At 53.4% G+C, this 27,936-nt stretch overlaps 1 protein-coding gene across 5 annotated transcripts; it reads left to right on the forward strand.

Moving 5' to 3' along the window:
* The first annotated feature begins 4,437 nt into the window (after positions 1-4,437).
* On the forward strand, positions 4,438-27,823 carry Nr4a1 (nuclear receptor subfamily 4 group A member 1). Of its 5 annotated transcripts, XM_023722617.1 has the most exons (9): positions 4,459-4,585; positions 5,154-5,221; positions 9,162-9,256; positions 21,736-22,613; positions 23,434-23,563; positions 23,899-24,050; positions 24,381-24,583; positions 24,675-24,853; positions 27,002-27,823. In XM_023722617.1, the coding sequence occupies exons 4-9, from the start codon at positions 21,738-21,740 to the stop codon at positions 27,256-27,258; spliced, it is 1,797 nt and encodes a 598-aa protein (XP_023578385.1). In that variant the 5' UTR covers positions 4,459-4,585; positions 5,154-5,221; positions 9,162-9,256; positions 21,736-21,737; the 3' UTR covers positions 27,259-27,823. The 5 variants fall into 5 exon arrangements, with proteins under 5 accessions (XP_023578383.1, XP_023578385.1, XP_023578384.1 ...); XM_023722615.1 differs by lacking the exon at positions 5,154-5,221 and having other exon boundaries at positions 4,438-4,585; XM_023722616.1 differs by lacking the exons at positions 4,459-4,585; positions 5,154-5,221; positions 9,162-9,256 and adding an exon at positions 10,635-10,656.
* Positions 27,824-27,936: the final 113 nt, after the last annotated feature.

Consider the following 27,936-nt stretch of genomic DNA (forward strand, 5'->3'; position numbering starts at 1 on the left):
CACATTTCCATTTCTTTCACAATTGATGGAACAGATTTGGTATGCCAAGGCCCCCAAAACAGCCCCCTACACATTTCCAGCTTCTTCTCATCCCTGGACCAAGTGCCCCCACCCAGGCAATGACGTCTATTCCCACCCACCAGACCCAAAGGAAGTTTAAACTCAACGACTTATTTGCATGCTCTCATGCTATTGGTTGGAAGAGTGGCACGGCAGCCAATGGTTTGCAGCGGTGTTTACTGAGCCGCAGATCCGTGCTCCGGGTGATGTAATGGAATCCTGGCTGCAGCGGCGGACTCCCTCCGGACGGACCCGTGACGTAGCGGCTTCCCCGGCCGCACCCGGCACAGCAGGGTCTGGCGCGCGGCTGCGCGGCCGCCCCCGGAGCGGGAGCGCGGCGTGGGGAACAGCCAGCAGAGGCGGGGCGAGGCCCAGCCCTGTTCCTTCCGGCCCGGCGAGGCGGTCGCCGGCCCCTCAGGCAGGGCTGGCAGGCCAGGTCCGCTGGCTGGCGACGCGGAGGAAAATCTGGGAGCATACGCCAGAGAATGACCCAACTCCTACACCCCCGGGAGTGGGACCACGAGCGCATTGCGCTTGGTCGGTCACGCAGTTCTGTAACATCTGCATTTGTTTACAACAAGCGTGTTTGACTTTTTTTTAAAAATTACACAGCGCTTTTATTTGTTTTTAATGAAGAGCTCTGGTTGGCTTGGGTTTAGGGGAAAATCTCACATTCCAGTTCCGTATTTCCGGCCTAGTGACCTTGGCCACTTTCTCACGCTGGCCCTGATGGCCTCCCAGGGCAAGAAAGGACAGAAAATTGGGGGGTGGGAGCTTTTTTAAAGCACCAGGTGAGACCTTATGAAATTTGGACATTGTAACCCACCAAGGTGGTGCGCTGGATGGTCTCCTTGGGACAGCTCTTGTGCTCCTTGTTTTTGCCCTGGCATTGCCATGTAACTTGAGAAGTGGGGGGACCCCAGATGAGGAAGAGAATCCGGAAGGGAATCCCCTCCACAGCCCCTCTACATATTCTAGGCCAGGGGAGCCCCTTCTGGGCCTAAACAGGCTTGGGAAACCCCTTGACATCTTTGCTGTCTCTGAAGTGGGCAGGTGGGGGTGGAGTAGCTGTGTCTCCCTCAGAGGGTGCACTGAATGCAGACCTAATGACACTGAGCTTGAGGGGAGCACATGGAGAAAGCCACTAAGAGTCTGGCACACATTTTAGCTTACTAGTTCTCACCCTCAGGACACCAACTGTGCAGGTCCCATGCTCGTGAACTCCGGGGTCAGACTTCTCCGTGGCATCCCCTCCTATCACCCCTCGCCTCTACCTTGAACTGGCCTTGAACTCACTTTATAATCCAGGCTAGCCTTGAATTTACAGTGATCCTCCTGCCTCAGCCTCCTAGTGCTGGCATGCCCAGCTCCCTACATTTTTTCCTTCTGGGTTGTTTTATTTCATTTTTTAGTGTTTTGAGACAGGTTTTCACTATGTAGTCCAGGCTGGCCTTGAACTCACTGGATAACCCAGGCTGGCCTTGAACTTAAGGTGATCCTCATGCGGAAGCCTCCCCAGTGCTGAGATTACAGGCTCAGCTACTGTGCCCCACATTCTCTTTCCCCAGTATGGCTTCTGAGACTTGTCCTCGAGATTCTGCCCCACGGCCCACTGAGGCATCTTGACATCTGCTTCTCGGATCATGTGCAATGCCTGCTCCATGTCCTGCCTTCCTATCACACTAGAAACCTGCTAACTTTGGAAGCACCTTATCTTCTTGTCTTAGGAATTTCTAATAATGCAGGGCAGCATTGGCCAGGGGCTTGTTCTTGCTGCTCCTAGACCCCAAGTCATGTAGGAGGTCCTGGGATTTGTGTAAAAGAGGATGCAAGGTATGAAGAAAGAGGATGGCGAGTAGAAAAAGCACCAGTCTGGGCATCAGAAGACTAAGGCTGTGTTTGTGGCTTGACCACTGACCAGCAGAGGGATCTGAATGGAGACAACAGCAGGTTTGAGCTTAATGGACAGCCAGCCGTAATGACATTGCCCCATGGCCCGCTGAGGCATCTTGGCATCTGCTTCAGAGGTGACACTGCCGCTATCTGTGCAGCTCCCCAAATAAACAGAGGAGCTGGGCAAAGCTATCGCATGCACTGTGCATGAACAGGGCTAAGAGCCACATGCTCCCACACCTCCTGTGTGCCAACCACCCTTCTATGTGTCAGACTTCTTGCTGCATACTTTATATCTGCTCTCAAAGATGCACTCTTCAAGGCAACCCTGTGACACAGACATATTATCATGGACCTGAAGCCCAGAAATGGCAAGTGGCTTCTCTGAAGTCACACAGCTACAAAGACTTAGAACCCCATGAACTGGGAGGTCAGTATCACACACTTGGCAAAAGCAAGGAGCTGAGGGCTTGCTGTGTACGAGGCTCCGCCACAGCAGCTTCCAGCTCCTGATACCCAGCGTCTATCCCAAGCCTTTTGACCAATGCTTCCAATGTGCCTCCCGCCATCTTTCCTTTTCCGCGGCCTGTGGGAGCCACACAAGCACAAATATGTGTTTGTTAGCACCACATCTTTTAATATGCTTTCTTTTATTACAAATAGGGGAATATATAATCAAGGCAAGTTGTGCTCCAAGTATTTATGGAAAAGAGACCTCTGTGGGCTGGAAGCCTTCATGGAAAAACTGGTAACTGAGCCTTTTTTTCTTTTTCCCTTCCTGTCTAAATAAATGTATTTCTCCTACACAGGCAAATATTTTAAAATGTATTTGCAAAAGCTAGACTTCTGGAAAAAGAAAAAGAGGCGGTGGGCCAGCTGCTCCTTGGGAATCCCATTAAGAGGAGCTGCTGGGCCTGAAGGAGGGACAAGTGACAAAAAGCAATCTCATGGCTCCCGTGACACTTTGACACCTCACCAGTGCTGAAGCCTCAGTTTCTTTATCTTTAATTGACCTAATACTTGAATCTGGGTTATAGAGTTTCTTTTTGAATCATTAGGAACAGGAAGAGGAAGGGACTTCTAAGCTACCCCAGGAGACCAGGACAGATCTCAAAAAGGTTTCTAGGGCAGAAAGATAAGTGGGGGAAGAATGTGGCCCCTGGCTTGAGGGCTGGGGCTGGGGCCTCTTTGGGAGGGTTTTGAGTGTAGAAAGCATGCTTAACTCTGCCGGGCCTGGTGAGAGCAGGCAGGGAACAAGATGAAGATCTCCCCCGTGGGCACCCTTCCCCACCCCCACTGCCCCTTACACTGCTGGCTGGTCTCCTTTCCTGACTTGTGGCTTCCTGCGGCACAGGAGCTTGGGCAGCTGCTGGGGCTCAAGGTTTGCTCTACACAAGATGGTTCTTTCTAGTCCTAGGCTGGCAGAGACAGCTTCCAAGCACCCGCACTCCCAGAAGGGTCTTACTGGGAGGTCTCTGAGTTTAGAGCCTATGATTAGAGAGGGGTGGGCCTCCCAGTCACTGGTGGGGGAGGGAGTGTGTGTGTGTGTCCCCTGAGTTCTAGTGCTATCGGTACCAGAGATCAAACTCAGGACTTTGCGCTTGTCAGGCTCCCGCTTAAGCTCGCTAAGCTATATATCCAGCTGGAAAGTCTTGCTGAATTAAACACCCTGGTGGGCTGGGGCAGACCCCACAGCTACTCAGCCTGCCAATAACTACAAAAAGTGGATGAGATTCTTCTTAGGTGACTTGATCGAGGTCACACGGGCGTACAGGAGCAGCCAGAGCAGCGAATCCATCATCTGGCCATTAGACCCGCTGCCCCTAGCCTCTGGAAGCACTTTTCTTCCAGAGAAGGAACTCCCTGGTGCCCAGGAAGTCCTCTTGCTCTATAACCTGCCTTCTCAAGGGGAAGCCTGGTGCCCTGCTACTCCCTTGGGGGTGACACAGAGGCTCACGGACTCGTGACCTGGCTCAGGGCGGAGGCCCAGCTCTCAAGCAGCCTAATTGCTGTGTAACTTTAGGTCTCACCTCGCTTCTCTGGGGCTCACTTTTTCCACCCATGGCTCGGGGGAAGCCCCGGGTAAATTTATTTGTAAGTCTCCTGCCTCGGGCGTGTTGTTCACAAGGTTTTAGCACCCTCACCTGAAAGCAGCTCCCCCATCCGGCCGGGGCCGAGTCAGGTTATGTAACAAGGCGTGCGACTGGGGTGCGCTGGGGTGGGGGGGCGGTTATGCGCTGGGCGGGGCGCCCGCGGCTATTCCGGGCGTCTCTATTTTTAGCCCCATTGATGAGGCTGAGTCCGCCGCCGCCGGGATTCCGGAGACGTCAATGGGCGCGCGTCACGGTCCCCGCCCGCCCGCCGGGGGTGGCTCGCCAGGGCCAGGGCTGCGCGCGGGCGACCGCGGGCTGCGGGGGCGGGGGCACAGCCGGAACTGCGGGTGGGGGGCTTCCCGGGCTGGGGGCGCCGGGCGTCGGCGGTGCGGCCGCAGGAACGCTAGGCGACGACCGTGGACTGCGCCTGCGACCCCGGCCCGGCATGGGCGCCGCTGCAGCACAGAGAGGCTCCGCGCGGGCAGGGGCGCGACCCCAGAAAGCGGGGGTGCAGAGGCGAGCTGAGCCCGCCGGGCCAGGTGAGGGGCCTGGGAAGGGGTTCCTCCGGAGGCCGGGAGCCGGGACCTTAGCCGATGCTCGGGTCGGGCTTCCAGCCTCGCTGGGAGCCCTGCTTGGAAACTGGGGAGCGGGGCGAGGGGAGAGAGACTGGGTTCCCCGCGGGACCTGCTGGATCCGAGTCTGCCCCAACAGCGGCGGCCAACGCGTTCTCTCCCTAGCCCGCCAAGGGTGGGGTTTGGCCCGCGAGGGGCCCTGGAAGTGGCCAGGCCAGAGAAATTCCTTCCACTTCCCCGCTGGCTACGAGGGAACGGGTTCCAGGAGCTTGGGAGCCCGGCTGCCAGCAGACCCAGTCTGGGGGAACAGGCCTCGCGCCGCAGCCCTTCGTGGGCCCGAGGGGAGCACGGGTGGGGCGCGCCTCTGGGGCTCGCGCAGCCTGTGTCTCTCAGTGTTCTTCTGCCTGATTTTTTTTTTTTTTTTTTTTTTTTTTTTTTTTTCCTCTCTTGACAATGGTCTTGTAGCTGAGAAGAGTGCTGAGAACTCCTTGACCTGGGCATACTCCCTTTTTATGCCTGCGTTTTTGTTTGATAGGGCAACCTGGTGGACAGGAGAGATCCTGTAGAGGTGGCTCACTGGCAGTTTTTAATCTGCGTTTCGAGGCAAGTATTATGTACATGCTGCAAAACACAGGCCGAGCTGCAGTGAGTAGGTTCCCAGCAGACAAACCCAAGGGTGCCAGTGCCTTCCAGGGCTGCTGTCTGCCTGGACTTGGGTCTGGCGGCCCCAGAGCTTATCCTTAGACCAAGTACGGAGTGAACGTGCAGGTCATGACTTGGATGAAGATTTTAAAAGGAAGCCAGCTGCCTCTGAACCAGAGCTGAGAGAGATGACAAAAGTGCAGTAAAATAAAAACAAGATTCTGGGTCATGGTGTCAGGGCAAGAGGATGGGCCAAGACCAGCAAGATGAATGTGACTAATGAGAAATGTGGACCCTGTGGAGGAGGTAAGAAAGTCAGCGCAGGGTTCAGGCTCTGCATCTGGCTTGGAGGTTGGGCCATGAGACTGCTCTGTGAAACTGGAGCTTCCTTCTTACTATACTGTCCAAGGAGGGGACTGAGTTCCTAGACCTGGAAAGCCTGGGTTGCCAATTCCTAGCTGTGGGCCTTGGGAAAGTTTCTTTATGTTTCTGGGGCTTAGTTTTCTTTTGGTGAAGTGTGCAGCATAACCCATTTCTCATAGCGTTTAAGGCTGAAATGAGAAAATGCACGTAAGTGCTGAATAAATGTTGTCTCCTACACGCTGTTCAACAAATCTCAGCTGCTGTTGCTAATAGTTGTACTGTGTACACATTTCTGAGTAGGAGCACTGGCCAGTTAGTGTGGTGCTTGTGCCCAGGAAGTTACGGGAGCTACAGGAAGGATCACCTATGCCTTGTTGCAAGGGGCAGGGAAAGACTCAGGTCTTAACTTGATAAGGAGTATGAGGAGGTTTCCTGTGGGTTCATGAAGGGGTCGACCTAGAATCTGAAGGAGGTGGGGTTTGAAGTCAAGTTTGTGACTCAACTTAAGGACAAACTGCACTGTTTACGCTTTCCTTAGCAGTAATGTCCCTCTACCCAGCCCCGTTTCTAGCCCAGCTCCAGGCCAGGCTTATGGGCCCCCTCTCCATTCCATCCAGCACAGCTAGTGCAGTTTAGAGCTGGGGCTCCAGTGTTAGCATCCCCACAGTGTATGTGGGTAAGGATACACAGGTGAGCAAATAACAGTACCATGGAGAGAGTGAAAATAGGTTTAAGTAGGCTCTGGGTTGGAGGCTGTCTGAGGAGTTGAGGTGGGAGTGGAAACCTGGCTGGGGAGGAGGAGCCACCAGTTAGATGCGACTTTCCAGGCAGAGGGAACAGCCAATGCTGAGGCTGTGGGTGGAGAGGAAGGCCCACTTGGTGAGCACAGGGTGGCAACGGGCAGGGAAAGTGGCAGGGAAAGCAGAAGCTGGGTGTATGTGAAAGTCAGGTCTCCTGCTCTACTACTTCCTTCTCCACTCAGCCCAGCATTTGTACTCTGCACAGAGCTGATGGTAACTGACCTTGGCCCTCTCCCGGGTTGGAGCCTCCCAGGGCCCTGGCACTTTGTTTTGCACATCTCGTTTGTGACATACTACACAGCTCATACTGACTTCTTAGCAAATGCTTGTGCTGTGACTGCTGAGGAAGATTTTGTTTCGTGTTGTGGTGCTAGAGATTGAACCTAAAGCCTCCATATTGAACTATATTCCCAGCTCTTTTTGCATTATTATTTGAATTTAGTATAGGTTGTACAGGGTCTCAGTATATAGATTGGACTCAGAGATTCTCCTGTTTTCAGCTTCCTAAACTCTGGGATTACAGGCGTGGGCCTCCATGCCCAGTGTTGATCGCTATCTTATCGCACACCGGGGGCAGGGCTGGCAGGCACACCAGGGATCTGCCAAAGCAGGCGCTTTATTCTACTAAGCTATTTGGCCAGCCTTTTTTTTTTTTTTTTTTTTTTTGCTGTACTGGGGATTGAACTCAGGACCCTGCACTTAACAGGCAAGCACTTACTCTACTGAGCTATCTCCCCGGCTCTTTTTGTATAATTTTTGAGACAGGGTCTCAGTAAGTTGTGGTCTGGGCTCAAACTTGTACCCCTTCTTTTTCGACCTCCCAAAATGCTGGGATTACAGGTGTGTGCCATTATGCCCTGGCTGAGAAGTTTGACCTGGGACAGGAGGTGGGATCAGGCACCTGCTCTGTGATGCTCTGTGGATAGTTTGAGCACCAGCTGGGTTCTGGGCTCTTTTTCCTGTTCTCAGACATGGGTGGAGAGGACCTGGGTGCTCAGGTGGGCATGGTGGTAATAGCTGCTGTTGGGCCTTTCTCCTTCCCTTCCTCGACAGGGAAGTTGGGGCTCCAGCTTTCTCTAGACCCATTTCTGAGGTGCAGGAGGGTGACATCATTCTGGGAAGCAGATAGTACACAGGCTAGGGGAGGCTTGAAGCCTCTGTTGGCCTTCCCTTTGGGGTTAGAAATGCTCCAGCTGCTCCGGTCTGAGCTCCTTCCCCCCTTCCTTTCCTGTACCCTTCCTATCCCACTCATTTTACCCTCAGTTTCATGAGGGGTGCTGGCACCTCTGCAAGCAAAGGTGTGGGTAGCACATAGCAGAGGAGCTGCCCTTGGCCCATGGCCCTGAAGCAGGGATCAGGAGCAAGAGGAAGCCGGTGACCCACCTCCGGGACACCCTCCTCCTACCTCCCTCCACCTCCCACCTTGGACAGATCTACCACTTCTATTTCTCAGACCTCATCTGGGCCTTGAGAGCAGGCCAGTAGCTGTGCCTTGGCTGGTCCTGCCCTCCCCGTGGGCCCAGTTGAGAGAGGAGAGTCCTTCTAAATGAGGCAGGAAGAAGGGGAGACATGGGGTCAGGGTGTCCTGCTTGATTGGACTATGGCATCAGTGAGGCTGGGGGAGCTGAGGAGGCTGGGATTGGTGAGTACAGTGGTTTCTGCTCCAGAAGGAGAGGCCAGGTGCCATGAAGTGGTTTGGAGTAGGAACTAGAATCTGGGGCTAGCTTTTGTGTGTTCTCGTGTAGTGTTTCCTAATAACGTCATATTACACATATATTTTATTCAGCACTTTTCCATGTCCTTTACAGTATTAACGCATTTGAAGCCTGATGCTAACCCTATGACTGTGGGGTTTGTCAGGGGCTTTCTGTGTAGTTCACGCATGAACTCACTATGCTGCCCAGGTTGGTCCCAAAGTGATCCTCCTGCCTCAGCCTCTCAAGTGCTGGATTACAGGAGTGAGCCAGACTGTTATTTTTACAAATGAGAGGCAGAAAGAGATTATGCCATTTGCCTGAGGGAATAAGTGGTAGAGCCTGTACTTGAACTCAGATACTCTGGGATCCAGTATCTGTGCTCTTAACCCCCTTAAGTCCAGGTTTAGGATTAGGGCTCAGGATTTGGGGACTGGAGTTCTTGAGAACGCCATTACTTGGATTTGAAGGCTGCTGGAGCTGGGACATGGAGCCACATCTCCTGCGGGCTCTTGAGGTTTTTTTTTTTTTTTTTTTTGTCCTTGCTCAGGATGCCTTCAGGGCAGGTCTGGTTTGGCTTGAGGATGAGAGGAATCAAACCACAGCATCCTGAGCCTGACTGCTTCCTGGGAGCTCTTAAGGCTTTGGGGTGCAGCTGGCTTCCCTACTGGAGAGGGCTTCTCTGCCTTGCCATCCCAACAGTTCCATTCTGTCTGCCTACCTCATGCTGTTCTGTGCGCATGGAGGACCTAGGGCTGAGGTGCCAGGTGCCACTCCGTATCTCTGGATTACTGTGGCTCTGGTATGCTGTCAGCAGCTCCTGTCCATACCTTCCACCTCCCTGAGCCAGTCATCTGAGGAATGGTCCCCACACTAAAGCTCTGCCAGGGAGATCCAGGGAAGTCCAGGGGCTGGCTCCTTCTACCTCCTGGCCTGCCCACTGCCCCTACTCCCTCTCACTCCTGTGTCCCCTGGCTGTGCTGTCCCTGGGGGATGCCTGTGCTGGCTGCTCTCCCCTCGCTCATACTCACTTTCTCTCCGTAGGCTTCCACCATGGACAGAGGCCCACCCTGGCCATGCCCTGGTGTCTTGGCTTCTGCCAGTCCTGGAAGACCAAGGCTGTTGGTCCATTGAGCGTGGTAAGTGCCTGCCGATGGCCTTTGTGCCCCTCTGGGTCCCTCTAAAATCATCCAGTGTCTTGGCCATGGCCACAGGGCTCCTTGACCATTTAATGAAAAAAGTTATAGAGAGCAGGTGGGGTTGGGAGGCAGAGGGAGGCGTGGAGCTTCCTAAAGGGGATGTGGTTTGGGGGCTGGAGGGGAAAACCTTAGCAGAGGCAGCAGAGGAGGTGCTACTCAGCGCGGAGAGATCTGATTTCTTCAGAGATGAGAATAATGAGGGGTGGAGATGGGAAACCCTTATTTTCTTGGTACTGTAGGCTGGAGGCTCTGGGCCCAGGTGACATAGGCAGGTGAGGCAAAGGGATGACAGCTGCTCTCCAGGCAGCATGTACCTGGCTCCAGGAAGCTGTGAGTATAGCCAGGGGGGTAAGTAGACATTGTGGGAGTCTGGACTGTTTCCAGGGAGGGGATACTGTACCAAGGGAGTGCTCGAAGGCAGCCTGGACTACACCTCCCTCCCTAACAGGGTAGTGACCACCTGTCACCACCGTGCAGGTCTGTGGGCCCTGTGGCATCTGTGGTGTGGGAGGTAGCCTCTACAAGTGGGAACGCAGGGACAGAACCTCCACAATCCATGCAGTGTCTTGGTCATGGCCACAGGGATCCTTGACCTTCTAAGTGCCTCTGCTTCCTTATAGATGAGAAAAGTTACAGAGGGGCTAATGACTTCCCAAGGCCTGCAGTGAGGATGTGTATTCAGGCCTCAGATCCAGATCTGCTGGATTCCTGGCAAGCCCAGGACCTGTCTAATGGAGGAGAACACAGCTTCCTTGTCTTGAGGATACTTTCAGAGAAGGCACAAGCTGGTCTGTGGGTGAGGGAATGGGATTTCCAACAGACCTTTCCCTGGGCCCTGATATACTGGGATGGGGCTTAGAGTCATCGTACCTTAGAGAACTGTGGGTTGACCTGGCATCCTGAACAGGGCCCTGAGACTCCTTCTTTTCTTCCCTGCCTTTTTCCTTGGAACAGAGGACCATCTCTGAGCAGCACCCCTTCAGGCTTAGATGATCCCATAAGGAGCAGAACTCAGTGTCTTCCCCTAGTTCCTTCCCTCCCCCACCCCAAGCACACTGGCTCATTTGGAACTGGTGTTCAGGGTTCCAAAACACCAGGGAGTTCCAGAGAGGTGGCTGGGATGGGAAGGTGGGGGGTTCCAGTCTGAGCCTAGAGTGGGGGAGGGGAAGCGTTGGGAAGCAGAGCCTCTGGTGCTGGGAACTGAGCTGCCTGTGCACCTGGAATTCTGAGGACAGCAGGCTCCGTGCCACCAACCTTGTGCTGGGGACAGGGAGAGGGATTACTGTAAGTGGAAGGGGTAGGTGTTCCTGGTCAGCTGGAGATCTGGATTTGGGGAACACGTGAGTCCAGATGACAGCCGTGGTCAGGTGTCTCCCTCTGCGCACCCCCCACTGCTGGCCGCAGCCTAGACCCACATTCCCAAGCACCCAGGCTCCTTCTGGATATATAGCAGTGCAAGTGCTAGAAGTCCTTGTATTTACCTTGTTGTCTGGGTGATGGTGGTGCTTCGGCGGAATTCTCATGCCAAATATACTGCCAAGGCCACCCTAAGGGGCTGCCAGCCAGGGCCCCATTAGTGCTAGAGCTGTTGGTCTTGTGACGTGGGCACCTGTCTGCCAGGCCTGGGCATAGGCCCAGGGTCACGCTCACTCTGGGGCTCCCATCAGCTGACTATTTTTGGGCTCTTGCTGACCTGGGCCAAAGTCAGGCCCCAGCCAAGAGGGCCCTGAGGCGGCTCCCCTATCCCCAGAGGCCGGCTCTGGTTTCTGCTATATAAACAGAGGAGGACACGCTGGCTTGGAGACAGTTCCACATCCTGAGCCCGCTCAGCCGGTACAAGGCTTCAGCCTGGGAGGACAGGCTGACCGGGTAGTCGTGTCTCTCCCCACAGGGCTCCTTGAGGCTGTGGGCCAAGGTCCTACGGACCTGGATTCTGCCTGTGTTGTCCAGGATCTCTGAGGGTCCAAGCAGATTGAGAGGAAGGAATCTGGTAAGTGGTGGGCATGGGGCCACTGAAGCACAGGAATTGGGCTGTTTGATTTTTTTTTCATTGTGACTGTTTTGCTAAACCCTTTGGCCTTGGCAAAAGGAGGAAGCAGGCAAGAGTGGCTGATATTCCTGAGGAGTGAGAGTGCAATGTGCCCATAGTTGGGTGACAAGAGCTGGATTTGAGAAGACACTGGGGTTGAGAACCCATAGTGTAGGAATAGGTGACATTGGCTTGCTTCTTCCTTAGAAGCTGCCCTCAGGGACAGCCTCCACTCCCACCTGGCCTGGATGAAGGAGTAGTTGCTTGGGTGGGAGGGACTTATGAGTGAGTTTGGTGGCCATTAGAGGCCCTGAGGATTGGCCTGTGTGGGGGTTCCAAGCCTCCCAGCTGGGTGGCACTGGGTGGCTGGACTGGGGCCTGGGTTTCTCTAAGCCCTCAGCTACTTGCCTGTTCTCCTTATCTGTCTAGCTTGCCAGCTGCTTTTGGTGCCTGAGAAGCAGGGATGGAGTGAGGTCTGGCAAGTCCCCATCAGCTTGCCACAAGCACGCTCCCTGGGACCTGAGCCAGGGGCTTTGGCCTGGCATAGAATTAGCAGCAGCTCCTTACGTGGGGAGGCTCTTGTGCTTTCCTTCTCAGCTCTCAAAAAAAAATTTTTTTTTCCCCTTTTCTGAACGTGAGTCTCTAAATGAATCCAGAGCCTGAGACTAAAAATATGTTAACAATAGGAAAGTACATCAGTCTTTCCGGCTGGAGCTTGTTATCAGAGGGGTTTTATTTTGGAATTTGACATTTTGCCCACGGAGGCTGGGTGGAGCCTTCGGGCAGGGTGGGGAACCTGGTGGTTGTCCATGTTCTGCAAGGTGGTGACAGGAAACCCTGAGTGCAGGGTCGACCCGGCCAGGAGCCGAATGGACTTCCGGGGCACGGAGGCAGCTGTGGGGTGTGTGTGTGTGTGTGCAATTTTCCCAGCTGTGCTCTCATCTCGCCTGCACTTTCCAGTCCTGATCTGTTCATCCTGAAGTCTGATCTTACTCCTTTATGCTGTCTGGCTTCGAGGGAGGTGGGGTAGTGAAATCACTGGACTGAAGATGGCCTCTGTGGCCATGCACTGACCTAATTTATCAAGTCTCCCCAGCATATTGAGTGCTTGTTGTGTACAGAGCCCAGAATTTTCTCAGTGCTGGGTGGAGCCATGTCTCTGGACATGCTTTTATTTCCTTTCCCTGAGCCTTGGAGGGGACCGGTGGGGCTAGTTCTCACAGTGGGAGATAATACTGACCTTGCAGTTCAACTAAGGATTCTGACTTGTTGTGCCCAAACCCACCGATTTTGCTACAGGATCTGGGGGTCCAGGTTCCATTTCAGCACTGGGGCCTGGTCTCAAGGAAGGCAAGGGACTGGCTCTGTCACTCAGAGCCTCAAAATGCCTGTGGTAGTTCTACCATCTTTTGCCCCTGCTGAGAGCTGGGGGTAGGGGTGGGAATAGCTAACCTCCTGTGTCTTTGGGTGACTGTTCTAAGGGAGGCAGCTGCATCTATGGTCAGTGGCAGGTTGGGGTCAGGGCCAGGTGATGAGAGCCATAGCCAGGGCCTGACCTTTCACACTCAGTCCCCATAGCTGTCTCTGGGAAGCCGTTGGGCAGCAGGCAGCGCTTCCCATCCCATGGCACAATCCCCCTGCCCACTGCCAGGACAGGAAGAGGAAGAGGCTGGGTCAGAGATGGCAACAAGCCCTGGGGCTGAGGAGGGGAAGCTCCAGGGGCCTCTTCTCAGTGGGGAAGGCAGAGCCCACTCCCTCTTCCCACCCTGTGGAAAGAGTGGAGGCCCATGGGTGGGGACGGTCTTGATGAAAGTAGGACAAGGTCTTGCCCTCTGCTCAGCAGAGGGAGGGGCGTGGGAAAGGGGCCTGCAGTTCTACTTCCTGTTTACCCAACTTCTTGACCACTCTTTTGGATGGGGAAAGATTGGACACAGGCTACCATTTGGGGCCTGCCCTGACTACTTACTATTTTGATTTTTTTTTTTTTTTTTGCGGAACCAGGGGTTGAAGTCAGGCCCTTGTGCTTGCCAACCAAGTGCTTATTCTACTGAGTTATCTCCCTGGCCCCTACTTATTGTTAAGGATGGACAAAGGTCCTCCTGCCAGGGTGGAGGCACAGTGCTTTGGGTTGTTCACACATTTCAGAGATAGGAGTCTTGAGCACAGAAATCCCTGGCCTCAAGTATACGGTGTTGACAGTGGGTAGCCCCTTTTCTGATGTCAAATGTGGTCCCTCCTAGCTCTAGTTGTGCTCTGAGTATATTTTGTCTTTTTTTGGAGGGGGGCAGAACCGTGGATTGAACTCAGACCCTTGTGCTTGCCAGGGAAGCGCTTATCCTCCCGAGCCATCTCCTCGGCCCAGTATATTTTGATAGAACAAATGTGTAATAGGAAACAGCCACTTTGATTTCAGATACATGCACTTGAATAAATTTATGCTCAGTAAATTCTAGCTGCATCTGTTTAAATGAGTATGTCTCATCAGGCGTGATGGCGCTTGCCAGTAAGCCTAGTATGCTGTAGGAGACTGAGGCAGGAAGATTGCAAGTTGGATTGTAGCCTGGGAAATTTAGCAACTTGTCAAGACCCTGCCTCAAAAAAGGAAAGGTGGGGCCAGGGAGATAGCTCAGTAGAATAAGCGCTTGGAAGGTCCTGAGTTCAATTCCTGGTACTGGAAAAAAAAAGAAAAGAAAGAAAGAAAGGGAAAGGTGGCCTGTGGGGGTGGGAGTGGAGGCTGAAATGCAGCATAGGGAAGGCCCCAGTGCCCCCCCAAATTGATTAATTAATATATTTGTCTCCCACTTAGTTGTGTCTTTTTTTAATAAAGTTTTTTAGAGAAGTATAACATATATACAGGGGGCCTGGGGAGATGGCTCAGTGGAATAAGTGCTTCCCTGGCAAGCACATGGGCCTGAGTTCAATCCCTGGTTCCACAAAAACAAAAACATACATATAGGAAAGTGTGTATACCATAAATATAAGATCCTAGGAGCATAGGGCTGGGGAAGATAGCTCAGCAGCACGGTGCCTGCCTGGCAAATGCAAGGTACTGAGTTCAGTTCCTAGTATAAAAAAGAAAAAGAAAGGAGTAAGGAATATAATTTGAACACTTTTCCAGAGTGAACATACTCAAGTCCCATGAAGAAAGCTCCCAGTCTCGTCAGGGGTCATCTTGTAGGCAGCTGTTAACAGGAGATGTGTGTGCATGGTTCTCTGGTGCACTTAGAAGCATCAAAGCCCTGGAGGCCCAAGGCCAGAGCCTCGGACCAAGGATGTGGGTCAGCATGAACCTGGGAGTTGGAAGACCTGAGTTTGAACCTGCCCCTGAGTTTCTATTTCCTCAAACATAAACTGCAAGCTGTATTTCAAATCTGGATAAGTGGTAAATGGAGGAATCCATGGCGGGGCCTTGGCTTAAAGTCTGACCTTTGCCTGGTACCTGCCTCCCTTGTCCTCCCTGCAGCGAGAAAGTGCTTAGTATTAAGAGTTGGGGTGGAGCCGTGGGGGGCAGCATGTGAGCTGAAGTTTTGGAACATCAGCAGGATTCAAACAGAGGGAAGAACATGTGCCCCATGGGGGAAACATCTTGGCAGAAGTGGGTGGCGGGAACACTTAGCTCAAGAACCTTATCTGGGGCCCGGGTGGTGAAGCAGAATGGGAGGTTGTACTGTGGGGCTTGACTTGGGTGGGGCTGGTTTTTGTCTCTGACTTGACATCTTCTCTTCCTGTCCTGTGTTACAATAGCCTGGCCTTATGTCCTTCTTCTTTCTCTCCTGTTTATTCCAATTTTGTCCTTGGAGGCTGGATTGGAGGGTCCATCAGTGTTCTCTGTTTCATCCGGGACCAGCAGCTGTCAATTAAGCCATTCCTTGGAGGTCCATTTGGCTGGACCCCACCCCCACCTATCTCCTTTGGAGGTCTGGGGGCAGGGGGGTTTCCAACCAGTGGGGATAAAACCTGGGATCCCTAAGCCCCTTTTACCTTTTTCCTTCTGGGTTAAAGGCTATACACAAGTGCCTCCATGGGTGGCCCCAGCTGTGTCCTTTTCCTCATTTACAGTACTTGTTTTTACATATGGTATATTCAGATACCATCATCCCTGTTCCTCAAAGCATAGCCAGGTGACAGCTGCAGTTCCTTACCCTCCTCTGAGTGTAGGGCAGCAGCCTCCACAACCTACAGCAGCTCAGAGAGGTATTCAACCCTCAAGACTGAGTTAAAGCTGGCTTTCAGCACAAATGGGTCAGGGCAGGGTGATACACGTGTGTTTACTGGATGGTGAGAAGAACATGGTCTTGGCTGATTTTGCTAAGATATTAAAATTGTTTTTATTTTCTTCAGGAAGGGCCTGCTGGGCAAGGAGGCAGCTAAGGCTAGGGGTGGGGAGCCAGACACAGACAAAGCTAGGCTTGGTTTCATCAGCAGACGCAGAGTGAGCGCTGGAGTGAAGATGCAGCTGCTCTTGGAATCCTTAGATCCTGACTTTCAAACTCAGAGGACTTGAGTTATAGTATTGGTTTCCAACATTTTTAAAGCTGTGGGATCATTTTTCAGAGAGATCCCACAAAAATCTAAATGAAATCTTGTGCAAAAGCCCAAGAGAAAGAAAAACAAAATTTTGGCTGAGGTGGGATGGCTATTTGAATGGGTCCAGTTGGCACCATCCTGCCCACCCTTCACCTTCATCTGGGTGTCCTTGAAGATCTTTGGAAGATAGCTGGATGTAGTGGTGTACACCTGTGGTCCTAGCACTGGGGAGGCCAGTATGGGCTACATAAGTGAGTTCAAGGCCAGTCTGCAATACATATCTTTTTTAAAGTTTATTTGATTGATTGATTGATTGATTGATTGATTGATTATGGTACCAGGGATTGAACTTAAGACCCTGCACTTGCCAGGCAGGTGCTTATTCTACTGAGCTATCTACCCAGCCCTGCAATACATATTGCAGGGATAAAAACAACTTTGGAAGGTTTGAGAAAACCTTGAACACTTGGGAGTCTTTAGGGGATTGCCTGTTGGAAAAGGTAGCTGTGGCAGGTTTTGACCAGACTCCTGGAAAAAAACAATGTCATATGAAGCCTGCTCTATTTGTGGTGGGCGGTGAGGCTTTAGAAACAGGCTGGTTAAGGGTTCTTTCTCCTCTGTGCATGTGACAGAGGCTCTGGCCAGGTGTGACACATGCCCACAATCCCAGCACTAGCAAGGCCAAGCCAAGAGGCTCACCCCTAGTTCAAGACCAGTTTGGGCTACATAGTGCAATGTCACCCTGAATTATGTAGCAAGAGCCTGTCTCAAAGAAATGACCGATGCTCCCCCATGGATCTACACCATTAGCCCCTGGGGTGGCTTTCTTAATGGGTGTGGGCTAGAATGTCTGTGTTGTCTGCCAGCAATAGGAACTCAGAAAGGAGTGAGGGAATTCAAGAGGTACTCCAAAAGAGAACTTAAAAGATTAACAGTTCTATGTGAGCCATTAGGAGCAGAGATGGGGTGGGTGTTGGGCAGGGGCTGCACAGATAATAGCTTCTGCCTGGAATACTTTGAGGTGCTGGGGGAACTTCTGAGTGGGCAGAAGTGGGAACTGGAGAGAGTGTGGGAGCCTTGTGATGGGAGGTAAGAGTGGGAGCGAGGAGCTGGCCATCGGATGCCCCAGCATGTGAGGGCAGGCTCAGTGGCAGCAGAAACTTGCTGATTACTGACTTACCTGGAAGCGCTGGAAGTCCCAGTAAGAGTGGGGGGAGCGCTTTTGTGGATGTTAAGCCCCTCCTTCCCTCTATCTTCAGTAAGGGCACCCCAACTGTGGAGCAGGATAGGGATGGCAGGTTGACAACTGGACCAGGAAGGGCTCCAGGTGGCTGCAGCCCGGTCTGTTCCCAGGAGAGGTGGTTACTGGTCAGAGTTGCTCTACCCACGCATGCTGGTGGTGAAGTGGGAGGGCAGGTGCTCCCTGATCCTGAAGAAGGGGCGGAGGCAATGACAGGAGCACATGATGAGCCCCTCGCAAGTGCAGTGCATGGACCTAGTTTCCACCCCTGCGTGCCACCACCTCGCTGTGTGACCTTGAGCAAGTGTCATTATTTCTCTGAGCCTGTTTATTTATAAAATGGGGAAGAGTTGGCACGAGTTTGAACAGAATTCTCAGACTCCACCCTATTCTGAAATTCGGTGATTTCCCAACTAGACTGCATTTACCCTGTAAGGGATGGGGAGGAAGGGGATGATGAGAAACCAAATACAGCGTGTGGAGCTGGGCCCAAAACCCCTGCCCGGGAGGGGATTCTGCAGGAGAGATTCCGAGAGGAATCCTCAGGGGGTTCAGTGTCGTCTGGGTCCACCTCTCAGAGCTACTCTGGGGAAGACCTGTGAAGCACGGCCAGCTGAGCCCTGGGCTGAGGCGGGGGTGCAAGCCCCCAGAGTGTGCCCCGGCTTGCCTGACGAGGACGGCCAGAAGCGGCGGAGGGTGACACCCAAGGGCTGCAGGAAGAGCTGGGAGGGTGCAAAGGCGGGGCCGGGCCGGGGGTAGCCGGAGGGTGAAGAGATCCTGGTCCGGGGAAGCCCTGCGGCCGCTGCTCTGGAGCGCCCTCTCCTCGGGTTTTGGCCCTCTCGGCTGGTTATTTCGGACCTAGAGGGCCCGACTGGATCCTCGGTCCAGCGGAGGGAGCCTAGTGGGTCTGGGAGATGCTATTTTTAGCCGTTGCAGCGGGCGCGAGGAGACTATTTATAGATCAAACAATCCGCGCTCCCTGCGTCAATGGAACCCCGCGTGCGTCACGCGCACAGACATTCCAGGCCCCCCTCCTCGCCCCGCCCCCTCGGGCTCCCCGGCCCCGCGCCTCCCCCTGGCCGCCTCCCGCCGGAACCGCACCGCCCCCCGCGCCCTTGTATGGCCAAAGCTCCCCGGGCCGCGTGCGTCAGTGGCGCCCCCGCCCCTCCCTGTGCGTCACGGAGCGCTTAAGAGGTGGGTCCGACTCGCTCGGGGAGCCCCAGTGGCAGAGGCTGCGAAACTTGGGGGAGTGCGCGAGAAGAGTCGGAGGAGCGCACGCGGGACCAAGTTGCTATTCGGGGCGCTGGTCCCGGGCGGGGGAAGCAGGAGCAGGCCGGGTAGGTGCCCCCGCGGGGAGCGTGCATCTTTTCTGGGTGGTGCATGAAGGTGGTGTACGCGCGGGCAGAAAGGGTGTTCTTGGGTCCGCTTGCAGGAGCGTGGTGGGAACGTAGCTCTTGCATTAAGGAGCGGGGGCTGGAGCTGGATGAGGACCCACATGAGTGGAGTCTGCTGGACGCGAGGTGGGGTAGTTTGAAGCAGCCGCGGGGGTTGAGGTTGTCGCCGGGAGTGTGGACTTGCCCATCAAGCAGCTGGCCTTAGTTCAACCTCCCCAGGGTGCCCAAGCAGGAGCTCGGCTCTCTAGTCCTGATGCTGACGGGGGTGTGGGGGTGTCGTACAGTGGGGAGAAGGTACCCAGCAAACCATGGTGCCTCTGAGACCCTTCCGATTCCAACCAGAATAAGATTTCCAAAACGATCTCCACCGGCTGTCAGCTCCTCGTCCCATGCCCCAATGTGTGATATGGGGTGTGTGTGTGTGTGTGTGTGTGTGTGTGTGTGTGTGTGTGTATGTGTGTTAAGCATTTTAAAGGCTGTTTAGTTTGGAGGGATTTCCACTTCGAACTTTTTGCCTGAATTGTCAGAACGCCTCTAGATTATTGAAGGAAATGGCTAGGCTGGTGTTGGAACTGTGGAAAGGTGCGTGCTTTATGTTGGAATATTTCCGCTTAGAGTCAGGGTCAGGGTATCTGGAAGCATAGGGAGAATTGTTTTAGCAGTGGCTTGGATCCAGTGAGGTAGGATGTGTGTGCCCGCGTTCCTATTTGCAAAGATAGTTACGTGGAAATGCTTTTCCTTGGAAACCTGCTTGGAAATTAAGTGCTACCTGAAGGATACTTGCTATCCCCCATTCCAGCCCCAGATGCTCATCGCCTCTATGTTCCCTTCCCCAAGAGTCCCAGTTAGATTTTTCAGGCAGAGAGCAGTCTGAGGATAGCAGGTGCAAACCACCTTGTTGCCAGGCCCTGCCCAAAGCCGGATTCTCCCTTTTGCTCCTTCAACCCCGCCTCTTCCTCCTCCCTGTGGGATGTCCCCGCCATGGGGCTCTATGTAGGTCTACATCTCCTGCTGCTACGTACCTTCACGGGGGCGTGTGTGAGCTGGTGGGGGTTGATCCGGATGTGGGACGTCCTAGCGGAGAAACAGGATTTGAATAAGGTTGGAATGAACGCCCAGTCCTGCGTGGCTGCCACCTTTCTTCCTCCACCCAGGCCCATCCCTGCCCAGGCTGTCCAGTGCAAGCGGACGTGGCTACCCTTATCTCCTGCAGGTGCTGTGTGCCTGTGGGCAGCACCACTGGGCAGGTGGGGCCAAAGCTTCGAGGGGCTCTTTTGTCTGTGTTGATTGTGAGTCGTGGTAGGTCAAGGGTGGGGCTACCCTGATCTGGCCCTTGCGAGGTGAGAGAAAGGCTGGGGTCAGTGGGCTTCCTGGGTGCTTGACCAGGAGATGGTAACAGCTTTTGGCCCATTGTTGTCCCCCTGGATTATGGTACTTTCCATTCCAGATTGATTTATTTTTGCTTCCTGGATGGGGGAGGCCAGAGTTGTGTAGATCTTACACATGGCAGTAGGGAGGGGAAACTGTCCAGGAACCTTCTTTGCATGGTTTTTGGCCAGTCTGTGAATTGAAGGATCATCCCTGAATGAAATGTCTGTTTCTTCAGTGCCTCAGGATTAGGGATGTGTAATTCCGTTTGCCTGAGCCCTTTAGGTGCTTTAGGGTGCTGACATTTAGGGTTAGACCCAGACACGTGCAGGATGTCTTGGTCAATCCACTAACAGATTTCTTTTCTTTTTGTAGAGTCTGTCTGTCTGTCTGTCTGTCTGTCTGTGTCTGTCTGTCTGTCTCTCCTCCCACCCCATGAATCAAACTCAGGACTTTGCTCTTGCCAGGCAGGCACTTAAGCTGCTGAGCTATCTCTCCAGCTGCTGAGCTATCTCTCCAGCTGCTTAACACTTCTAACGCTTTTGTGGGACTCCCAAGGGTTCTCTTATAACCAGAGGGCTGGGCATATAGATATAGCTCAGCGACACAGCACTTGCCTGGCAAGCACAAAGTAGTGAGTTCGATTCCCAGTACCAAAAAAAAAAACCAAAACAAAAAAGCTAACAAACAAACAAACCCCAGATAGCTGGGTATGGTGGTACATGCTGTAATTTAAACACTCAGGAGGCTGAGACAGGGATATTGCCACAAGTTTGAGGCCAACTTGAGCTACATAACAAGGCCCTGCCTCAAAATAAACAAAATGTAGCACAGAAATTCCCCAAGGGACTGTCCCTTCTAGACATCCAGAGCGCTGTTCTCTGAGCCTTCTGCTTCCCCCTTCACCTCCCTTCAGCATATATGGCACTGTGCTGGGCATGGTGGCATGGTGGTACATGCCTGTAATCCCAGCATCTGGGAGATTGAGGCAGGAGGATCACCATGAGTTCTAGACCAGCGTGGGCTACAAACTAAGTTCGAGAGCCATCTAAATTATATAGTGAGACCCTGTCTTAACAAAACAAAACAAAAAAACCCCACAAAGATCTGGTGCCAGTTACCCAATCGTCTGAGGAGCTGGAGATGGTGAAGAGTCCTGGGTTCCCTTCTTTGCTTCTGGAAGTATCCCAGGCAGTAGAGTGGGTGCTCAGGTCAGATGGCAAGAATGAGGTGTGTGTGGGATCTGATGCCTTTGTTCAGCATGCAGGGTGGAGGTGGGGACCAGCTCCAGGGGTTGCACTGTGACTTGGGCCACCTCACACAGCTGGACCTCCACTCCCAGCTGTTCTATTCCCAGGATGTCCATCTCCCAAGGCACTATGGGGCGAGGAGAAGATGGGACATGCAGAGCTGGAGTGTACCTGGGAATGTTCCCATGAAGTACCTGATTGGAGAAACAACCAATTTGCTTTGGGGGCACTGGGGCTCCTATGGCTGCCTTTTCCTTCCCTCCTCCTAGCCTCTACCCACGCCTTCCCTGCTCAGAGAGGAGCTGGAGGCTGGAGGAACACAGCTTTGCCCTGTTCTAGTAGAGAAATGCTGGCTGGATGCCTTCCTTGGGGTTCCCAGGCTGGCTGGGGTGTGGCTGGCCTTCCGACTGAACCCACTCAGGCTGGGCCACTGCTCAGGGATTTTGTGGCACGTAGGGCAGAGGTCAGGAATCCTGGGTTCTGGGCTGTGCCCTGAAGCCCGCGTCCCATCTCTAGGCCTCCACCTGGCTGTCCTGGGCCTGCATTTTGACACTAGGCTTCAGACTTTACTCACTCTTTTCCTTCTCTCTGTTGGTCTCTTCCTTTTGTAGAGATGCCCTGTATCCAAGCCCAATATGGGACACCAGCACCAAGCCCAGGGCCCTGTGATCACCTGGCAAACGACCCCCTGACGCCTGAGCTCAGCAAGCCCACCATGGACCTGGCCAGCCCCGAGGCAGCCCCTGCTGGCCCCACTGCCCTGCCCAGCTTTAGTACTTTCATGGATGGCTACACAGGCGAGTTTGATACCTTCCTGTACCAGCTGCCAGGAACAGTCCAGCCATGCTCTTCGGCTTCTTCCTCTGCCTCATCCACGTCTTCATCCTCAGCCACCTCTCCCGCCTCTACTTCCTTCAAGTTCGAGGACTTCCAGGTGTACGGTTGCTACCCTGGTACCCTGAGTGGCCCACTAGATGAGACCCTGTCTTCTAGTGGTTCTGACTACTATGGAAGTCCCTGCTCAGCTCCATCACCATCCACACCCAGCTTCCAGCCACCCCAGCTCTCTCCCTGGGATGGCTCATTTGGCCATTTCTCCCCGAGCCAGACTTATGAAGGCCTTCGATCATGGACAGAACAGCTGCCCAAGGCTTCTGGGCCCCCACAGCCACCAGCCTTCTTTTCCTTCAGTCCCCCCACTGGGCCTGGCCCCAGCCCAGCGCAAAGTTCCCTGAAGTTATACCCCTCACAGGCTGCCCACCAGCTGGGAGAGGGGGAGAGCTATTCCATGCCAGCTGCGTTTCCAGGCTTGGCACCCACTTCCCCACACCTCGATAGCTCAGGGATGCTGGATGCACCTGTCACCTCAGCCAAGGCCCGGAGTGGCGCTCCAGGTGGAAGTGAGGGCCGCTGTGCTGTGTGTGGGGACAACGCTTCTTGCCAGCATTATGGGGTCCGAACCTGTGAGGGCTGCAAGGGCTTCTTCAAGGTACAGTGCTACCCTGGGCCTGGTGTTCTGTTGGCATTGGGGACAGACAAGTCACTCACCCCACTGGGGTCTTTAGTGGGCTCCCTTGTCATCTCTTCCCAGCTGGTTCTATCATGTAAGAAGTGGACAGGCCTGCTAGGTGGGCCATTTTCCTAGGGATCTACAGATGCACAGGCTGGGACCTTCTGTTCACTGGGGTAGGCAGGGGCGTAGGGGACCACTGAGGGCTGAGTGAGGGTAAAGTTTGCCAGCTGAAGGCATACCCAGTAGGATTGGTTCCCTTGGCCAGCCTGTGGTTGTCTTCCCATCCCCCCAGGTCCTGGTGGGAAGGGGCCCCAGGCACTCATGTTCCTGGCATGAGATGAAAGGATCTGGGCAGAGGGTTTGGTTCTTGAGCACTGGGGGTGGACTTGGGAACAGGCTGTGTATTTGTCTCAGTGCTGGGTGCCTGCTTAGCAGCTTCCCGTCCCCACCCCCAGCCCTCTGTCCGCTCTGTGGGCCCCAGAGAAGGAGCTTGTGGACAGGCTTGTTAAAAAACAGGTGTCTGAACTGCTTGGAATGGGGGTCCCTAGCCCCTCGCCTTGGGCCCAGGGAATCTTCCTTCCTGAGCAGAAGCTGCTCCACCATCTCCAGGACTCACTCTCCCCTCTCTTCCAACTCTCCCTCCCCTGCTACCCAAATGTTAGAAAAATAGCCATGAACAGAGAGTGCTTTTGTCTGCGTCCTCAGCAGCAGGATCTGGACAGTCCCCTCCCCTGGGCTTCCCCCTCCCCACCCCACACCCTGACAGCCTGTTCCGTGTTGCTCCCCCCCCCCCCAGCGCACAGTGCAGAAAAGCGCCAAGTACATCTGCCTGGCAAACAAGGACTGCCCTGTGGACAAGAGGCGGCGGAACCGCTGCCAATTCTGCCGCTTCCAGAAGTGCCTAGCTGTGGGCATGGTGAAGGAAGGTGGGTGTCAGGACGGGGCTCAGTGGGGCAGCAGCAGCCTGATGGGACAGGGCAGGGCAAGACAGGGTTTCTGGACATCTGCCCCAGAGCCCCACAAGGAGGGCAAGTCTACCCCTTAGGTTCCATTCCCTCCAAGCCCTTGGGCCCACGTGGGAGAAGGCAGTGTGCACCTGCTTGGTTAGTGAAAGAGGTGGTGGGAGCGTTGTAGGGTTCCTTGGGTTTCAGGGGCTTTGGGTCTTGAGTCCTGTGCTGCTCAACAGCAGGGTATATGCACTGCTTGGGCTGAAGGTCTCTTATGTAGATCCCTCCCTCACCCCCGCTCAACATCTTTGCAGTTGTCCGGACAGACAGCCTGAAAGGCCGACGGGGCCGGCTACCTTCAAAACCTAAGCAGCCCCCAGATGCCTCCCCTGCCAATCTCCTTACCTCCCTTGTTCGGGCACACCTGGACTCGGGGCCCAGCACTGCCAAACTGGACTACTCCAAGGTGAGGCCCTGCCTGCCCTTCCCCTCCTTGGGGAAGGCTGCTGTGAACATGTGCTTTGTGCATGTTAGAAGAGGCACTCCCTACCGCAGCTCTTCAGAGAAAGAGCCCCCTTCTGGGCTGACCAGATGGAAAAGTGTGCCTCCTCAGTGGACAGCCAATTAGAAACACATGCTCCTTTCAGGAGCTGCAGCCCTGGACTGGATGTGGGAAATGACAAGCAAGAGCATGGGCCCCATCTGGTGTCTGTTCTCACTGTCAGATCTGGCATCTGAGTGTGCCGTGGCTGGTGTGGGTCCTGCCTGCAGTGCTTACCCCAGGGCCACCTTCCAGTTCCAGGAGCTGGTGCTGCCCTGTTTTGGAAAGGAGGATGCCGGCGATGTGCAACAGTTCTATGACCTGCTCTCCAGTTCTCTGGAGGTGATCCGTAAATGGGCTGAGAAGATCCCCGGCTTTGCTGAGCTGTTCCCAGGGGACCAGGACCTGCTGCTGGAGTCAGCCTTCCTGGAGCTGTTCATCCTCCGCCTGGCCTACCGGTGAGCGGCCTTTCATCCTCCCAGCCTCTTCTCTGCTGCTCTTGCCCCTGTGCACCTGAGCCCTGACTGCCCTCTGAACCTCTCCTGCCAGGTCCAAGCCAGGCGAAGGGAAGCTCATCTTCTGCTCAGGCCTGGTGCTGCACCGGTTGCAGTGTGCTCGTGGCTTTGGTGACTGGATTGACAGCATCCTGGCCTTCTCACGGTCCCTGCACAGTTTGGCTGTTGATGTTCCTGCCTTTGCCTGTCTCTCTGCTCTTGTCCTTATCACTGGTGAGTGGCTGGTACCAAGTAAGTCTGGGTGTCAGGGTTGATTGGTTCTCAGGAGGGCACTGTATAGGACTTCGAGCAAGCTGGCATCTTTAACACTCCTGGGCTCTTCATTTTGGGTTGTTGATATCTGCTTCTCAGGTTGGTAACAGGCATTGGAGGGGGCTCAGCTTCATTTCACCTCAAAGCTGGCCTTTGAGTGTCCCGAGACTGCCCAGGATGCACCCATAGGTGCCATATGTCTGGCTTAGGGTTTTGCTTTGTTTTTTAAAATCTCTTTATCAGGCCAGGTGTGGTGGGTGGCATATGCCTGTAATCCTGGCACTTGGGAGGCTGAGGCAGGAGGATCATGGCAAGCTGGAGACCAAACTGGGCTACCAAGTGGGCTCAGTGCAGCCTGAACTGCATAATGAGATCCTGTCTCAAAAAAGATAAAACTTTCCCTATTAGCTGGGCATGGTGGCACATTTGTAATGCCAGTGCTTGGGATACTAATGCAGGAGGATCACAGATTCCAGCCCAGGCTGGACTACCTAGTGAGACCCTACCTCAAAAAGATAAAGACTGTGCTCAATCTTGAGATTTTTGAGAAGAAATGAACTTGGTTTTATGCATTTAATAAACAATGTCTATTGTACACTTAAAAAAAAAGATAAAGAGCTGGGGAGATAGCTCAGTGGCATAAGCCGCCTGCCTGGCAAGGACAAGGTCCAAGTTCAATTCCTGGTACCACACATGCATGTGCACAGGCATGCACACCCCCCTCAAAGATAAAAAAGAAACCTAAAATTAAATAATCTCCCTGCCAGTTATACAACATCCAAGAAAGTGCATAGATGATAAATTTTTGCAAACTACACTTGTATAACCAGCCACACAGAGTAATGATCAGCACCCCAGAAGCCTTCCTTGTGCCTTACTCTGATAACTGTCTCGGCCAGATGTGGCCACCACTGATTTCCAGTAGCACAAACTGACCATCCTCCTGGGAACTTCGTTACTTGTGATTAGGCATGATGGGCTCTGGTGTTAAGTGAAGAGGTATTCAGGTCTCTCCCTTTTTTTTTTTTTGCGGAACTGGGGATTAAACTCGGGCCCTTGCACTTGCCAGGCAAGTGCTTATTCTACTGAGCCATCTCCCTGGCCCCCAGGTCTCTTTATTTTACAAAGAACTAGAATGTGCCTTCACCTGTAGTCCCAGCTCTGGGGAGGCTGAGACAGGAAGATGACTGTGAGTCTGAACTGTATAGTGAGACCCTGTACTTTATCAAAACATTAGAAAAGACAAATCATGGGCCAGGGAGATGGCTCAGCGGAATAAGCGCTTCCCTGGCAAGTGCAAGGGCCTGAGTTCAATCCCTGGTTCCGCAAAAAAAAAAAAAAAGTTACTGCTTCTTTTTTTTTTTTTTTTTTTGTCTTTTCTAATGTTTTGATAAAGTCATTCATTTAAAAAAAAAAAAAAAGAATGTGCCTTGACCCCGGTTTTCGCTTAAATTCCTCAGGAAACTTAGGCTCTACAGAACAGAATCAGAAGTATTAGGGCTGGAGAGGAAGTGGTAGGGTCTGAAGTCAGCTGTCCTAATGTTGGCTCTAGAACAAGCTTGTTTGACTCCAGAACTCTCCAGAACCGAGAAGCTGGGTTAAAAGTTTTATTTCATTTTTGTGACCTTGGACAAGTCATTCAAGTTCACTGGGCTGGGCTCCTCCCTTTTTTTTTTTTTTTTTTTTTTTTTTTTTTTTTTGTATTTTAGGCAATGGTCTACATAGTGTTCAGGGTCTCACTACTAGATTGGACTCTAGTGGTCTGCCTGCTTACAGCTTCCCAAGAGCTGGGATTATAGGCATGCCCCACCACACCCAGTCTCAATTCCTGTCTCAGCATGCCCTGGGGGTGGGGCTGGCATGCCAGGCTGGGGATCAAATCCCCAGCCCCTGAGCCTACTTTCAGGTGCTTTAATCCACGGAGTTATTTGGCTGGCCATAGGCTCCTCTCTTGGATTTTGAGGATAAGTGACCCTTACGATGAGGCTTGCACATGGAACATACTGTAGCCAAAGGTTGCTGGCCACATTGTGGAGGACTGGGGGAAGCTGGGTCTTCTGGTAACAGCTGGTCCTTGGCTGGGTAGCTGATCCTACACCCTTCTTGCAGACCGGCATGGGCTGCAGGAGCCGCGACGGGTGGAAGAGCTGCAGAACCGCATTGCCAGCTGCTTGAAGGAGCACATGGCAGCTGTGGCTGGTGAGCCCCAGCCTGCTAGCTGCCTGTCACGTCTGTTGGGCAAACTGCCCGAGCTGCGGACCCTGTGCACCCAGGGCCTGCAGCGCATCTTCTACCTCAAGCTGGAGGACTTGGTGCCCCCTCCACCCATTGTGGACAAGATCTTCATGGATACACTGCCCTTCTGACCCTGGCCCCTAGCAGGTGTGCACAGCGTGTGCACTCTTACACCACCCCAGGTGCCTTTAGTAACATGGCCCACGGACCCCCAGAGCATCCTCCGGCTTGGGCTCGGGCTGCAGACTGACTCAGCTCCTCACCTGCTCTACGAGGTTGGCAGGAAGCTCAAGTCCAGGGAAGGGGGTGCATTCATGGGGGTGACCCAACAGTTTGTCTTATTCCCTCAGCCTAGCCCTGGCCTTCATGTTTTTTTGTAAGATAAACCGTTTTTAACACATGCCGCTGTGCTGTAAATAAGCCGAATGCTGCTGTAAATACAGGAAGGAAGAGGTTGAGGTGGGGGTTGGGAGGAAGGGATGGGCCCCCACCAGCCCAGTCAACTTTCCCAGCCTCCTTCAACTCGCTCTCTTCCCACCTACCTTTCACATGTACATAAACTGTCACCCGAGGAAAAAGACAAATGACAGATTCTGACATTTATATTTGTGTATTTTTCCTGGATTTATAGTATGTGACTTTTCTGATTAATATATTTAATATATTGAATAAAAAATAGACATGTAGCTGGAACTGGGATTGTCTGACATCCAGTGCGACTACACACATCCACCATTACATTAGACAGAGGAGTGGTTCTGGGCACATCTTAGACACTATCAATTTGAACTAATAGGTCTTAGGCGGAT

This window comes from Octodon degus, unplaced genomic scaffold, assembly GCF_000260255.1.
Source record: "Octodon degus isolate 3935 unplaced genomic scaffold, OctDeg1.0 scaffold00093, whole genome shotgun sequence".
Taxonomy (NCBI): Eukaryota; Metazoa; Chordata; class Mammalia; order Rodentia; family Octodontidae; genus Octodon; species Octodon degus.

Excerpts from the sequence above, each read along its gene's own strand:
- Nr4a1 (XM_023722615.1), top strand. The coding sequence starts at position 21,738 with ATGCCCTGTATCCAAGCCCAATATGGGACACCAGCACCAAGCCCAGGG. Across the intron at positions 23,564-23,898 it reads TGTGGGCATGGTGAAGGAAG|TTGTCCGGACAGACAGCCTG; the intron begins GTGGGTGTCAGG and ends ACATCTTTGCAG. Across the intron at positions 24,854-27,001 it reads TGCTCTTGTCCTTATCACTG|ACCGGCATGGGCTGCAGGAG; the intron begins GTGAGTGGCTGG and ends CCCTTCTTGCAG.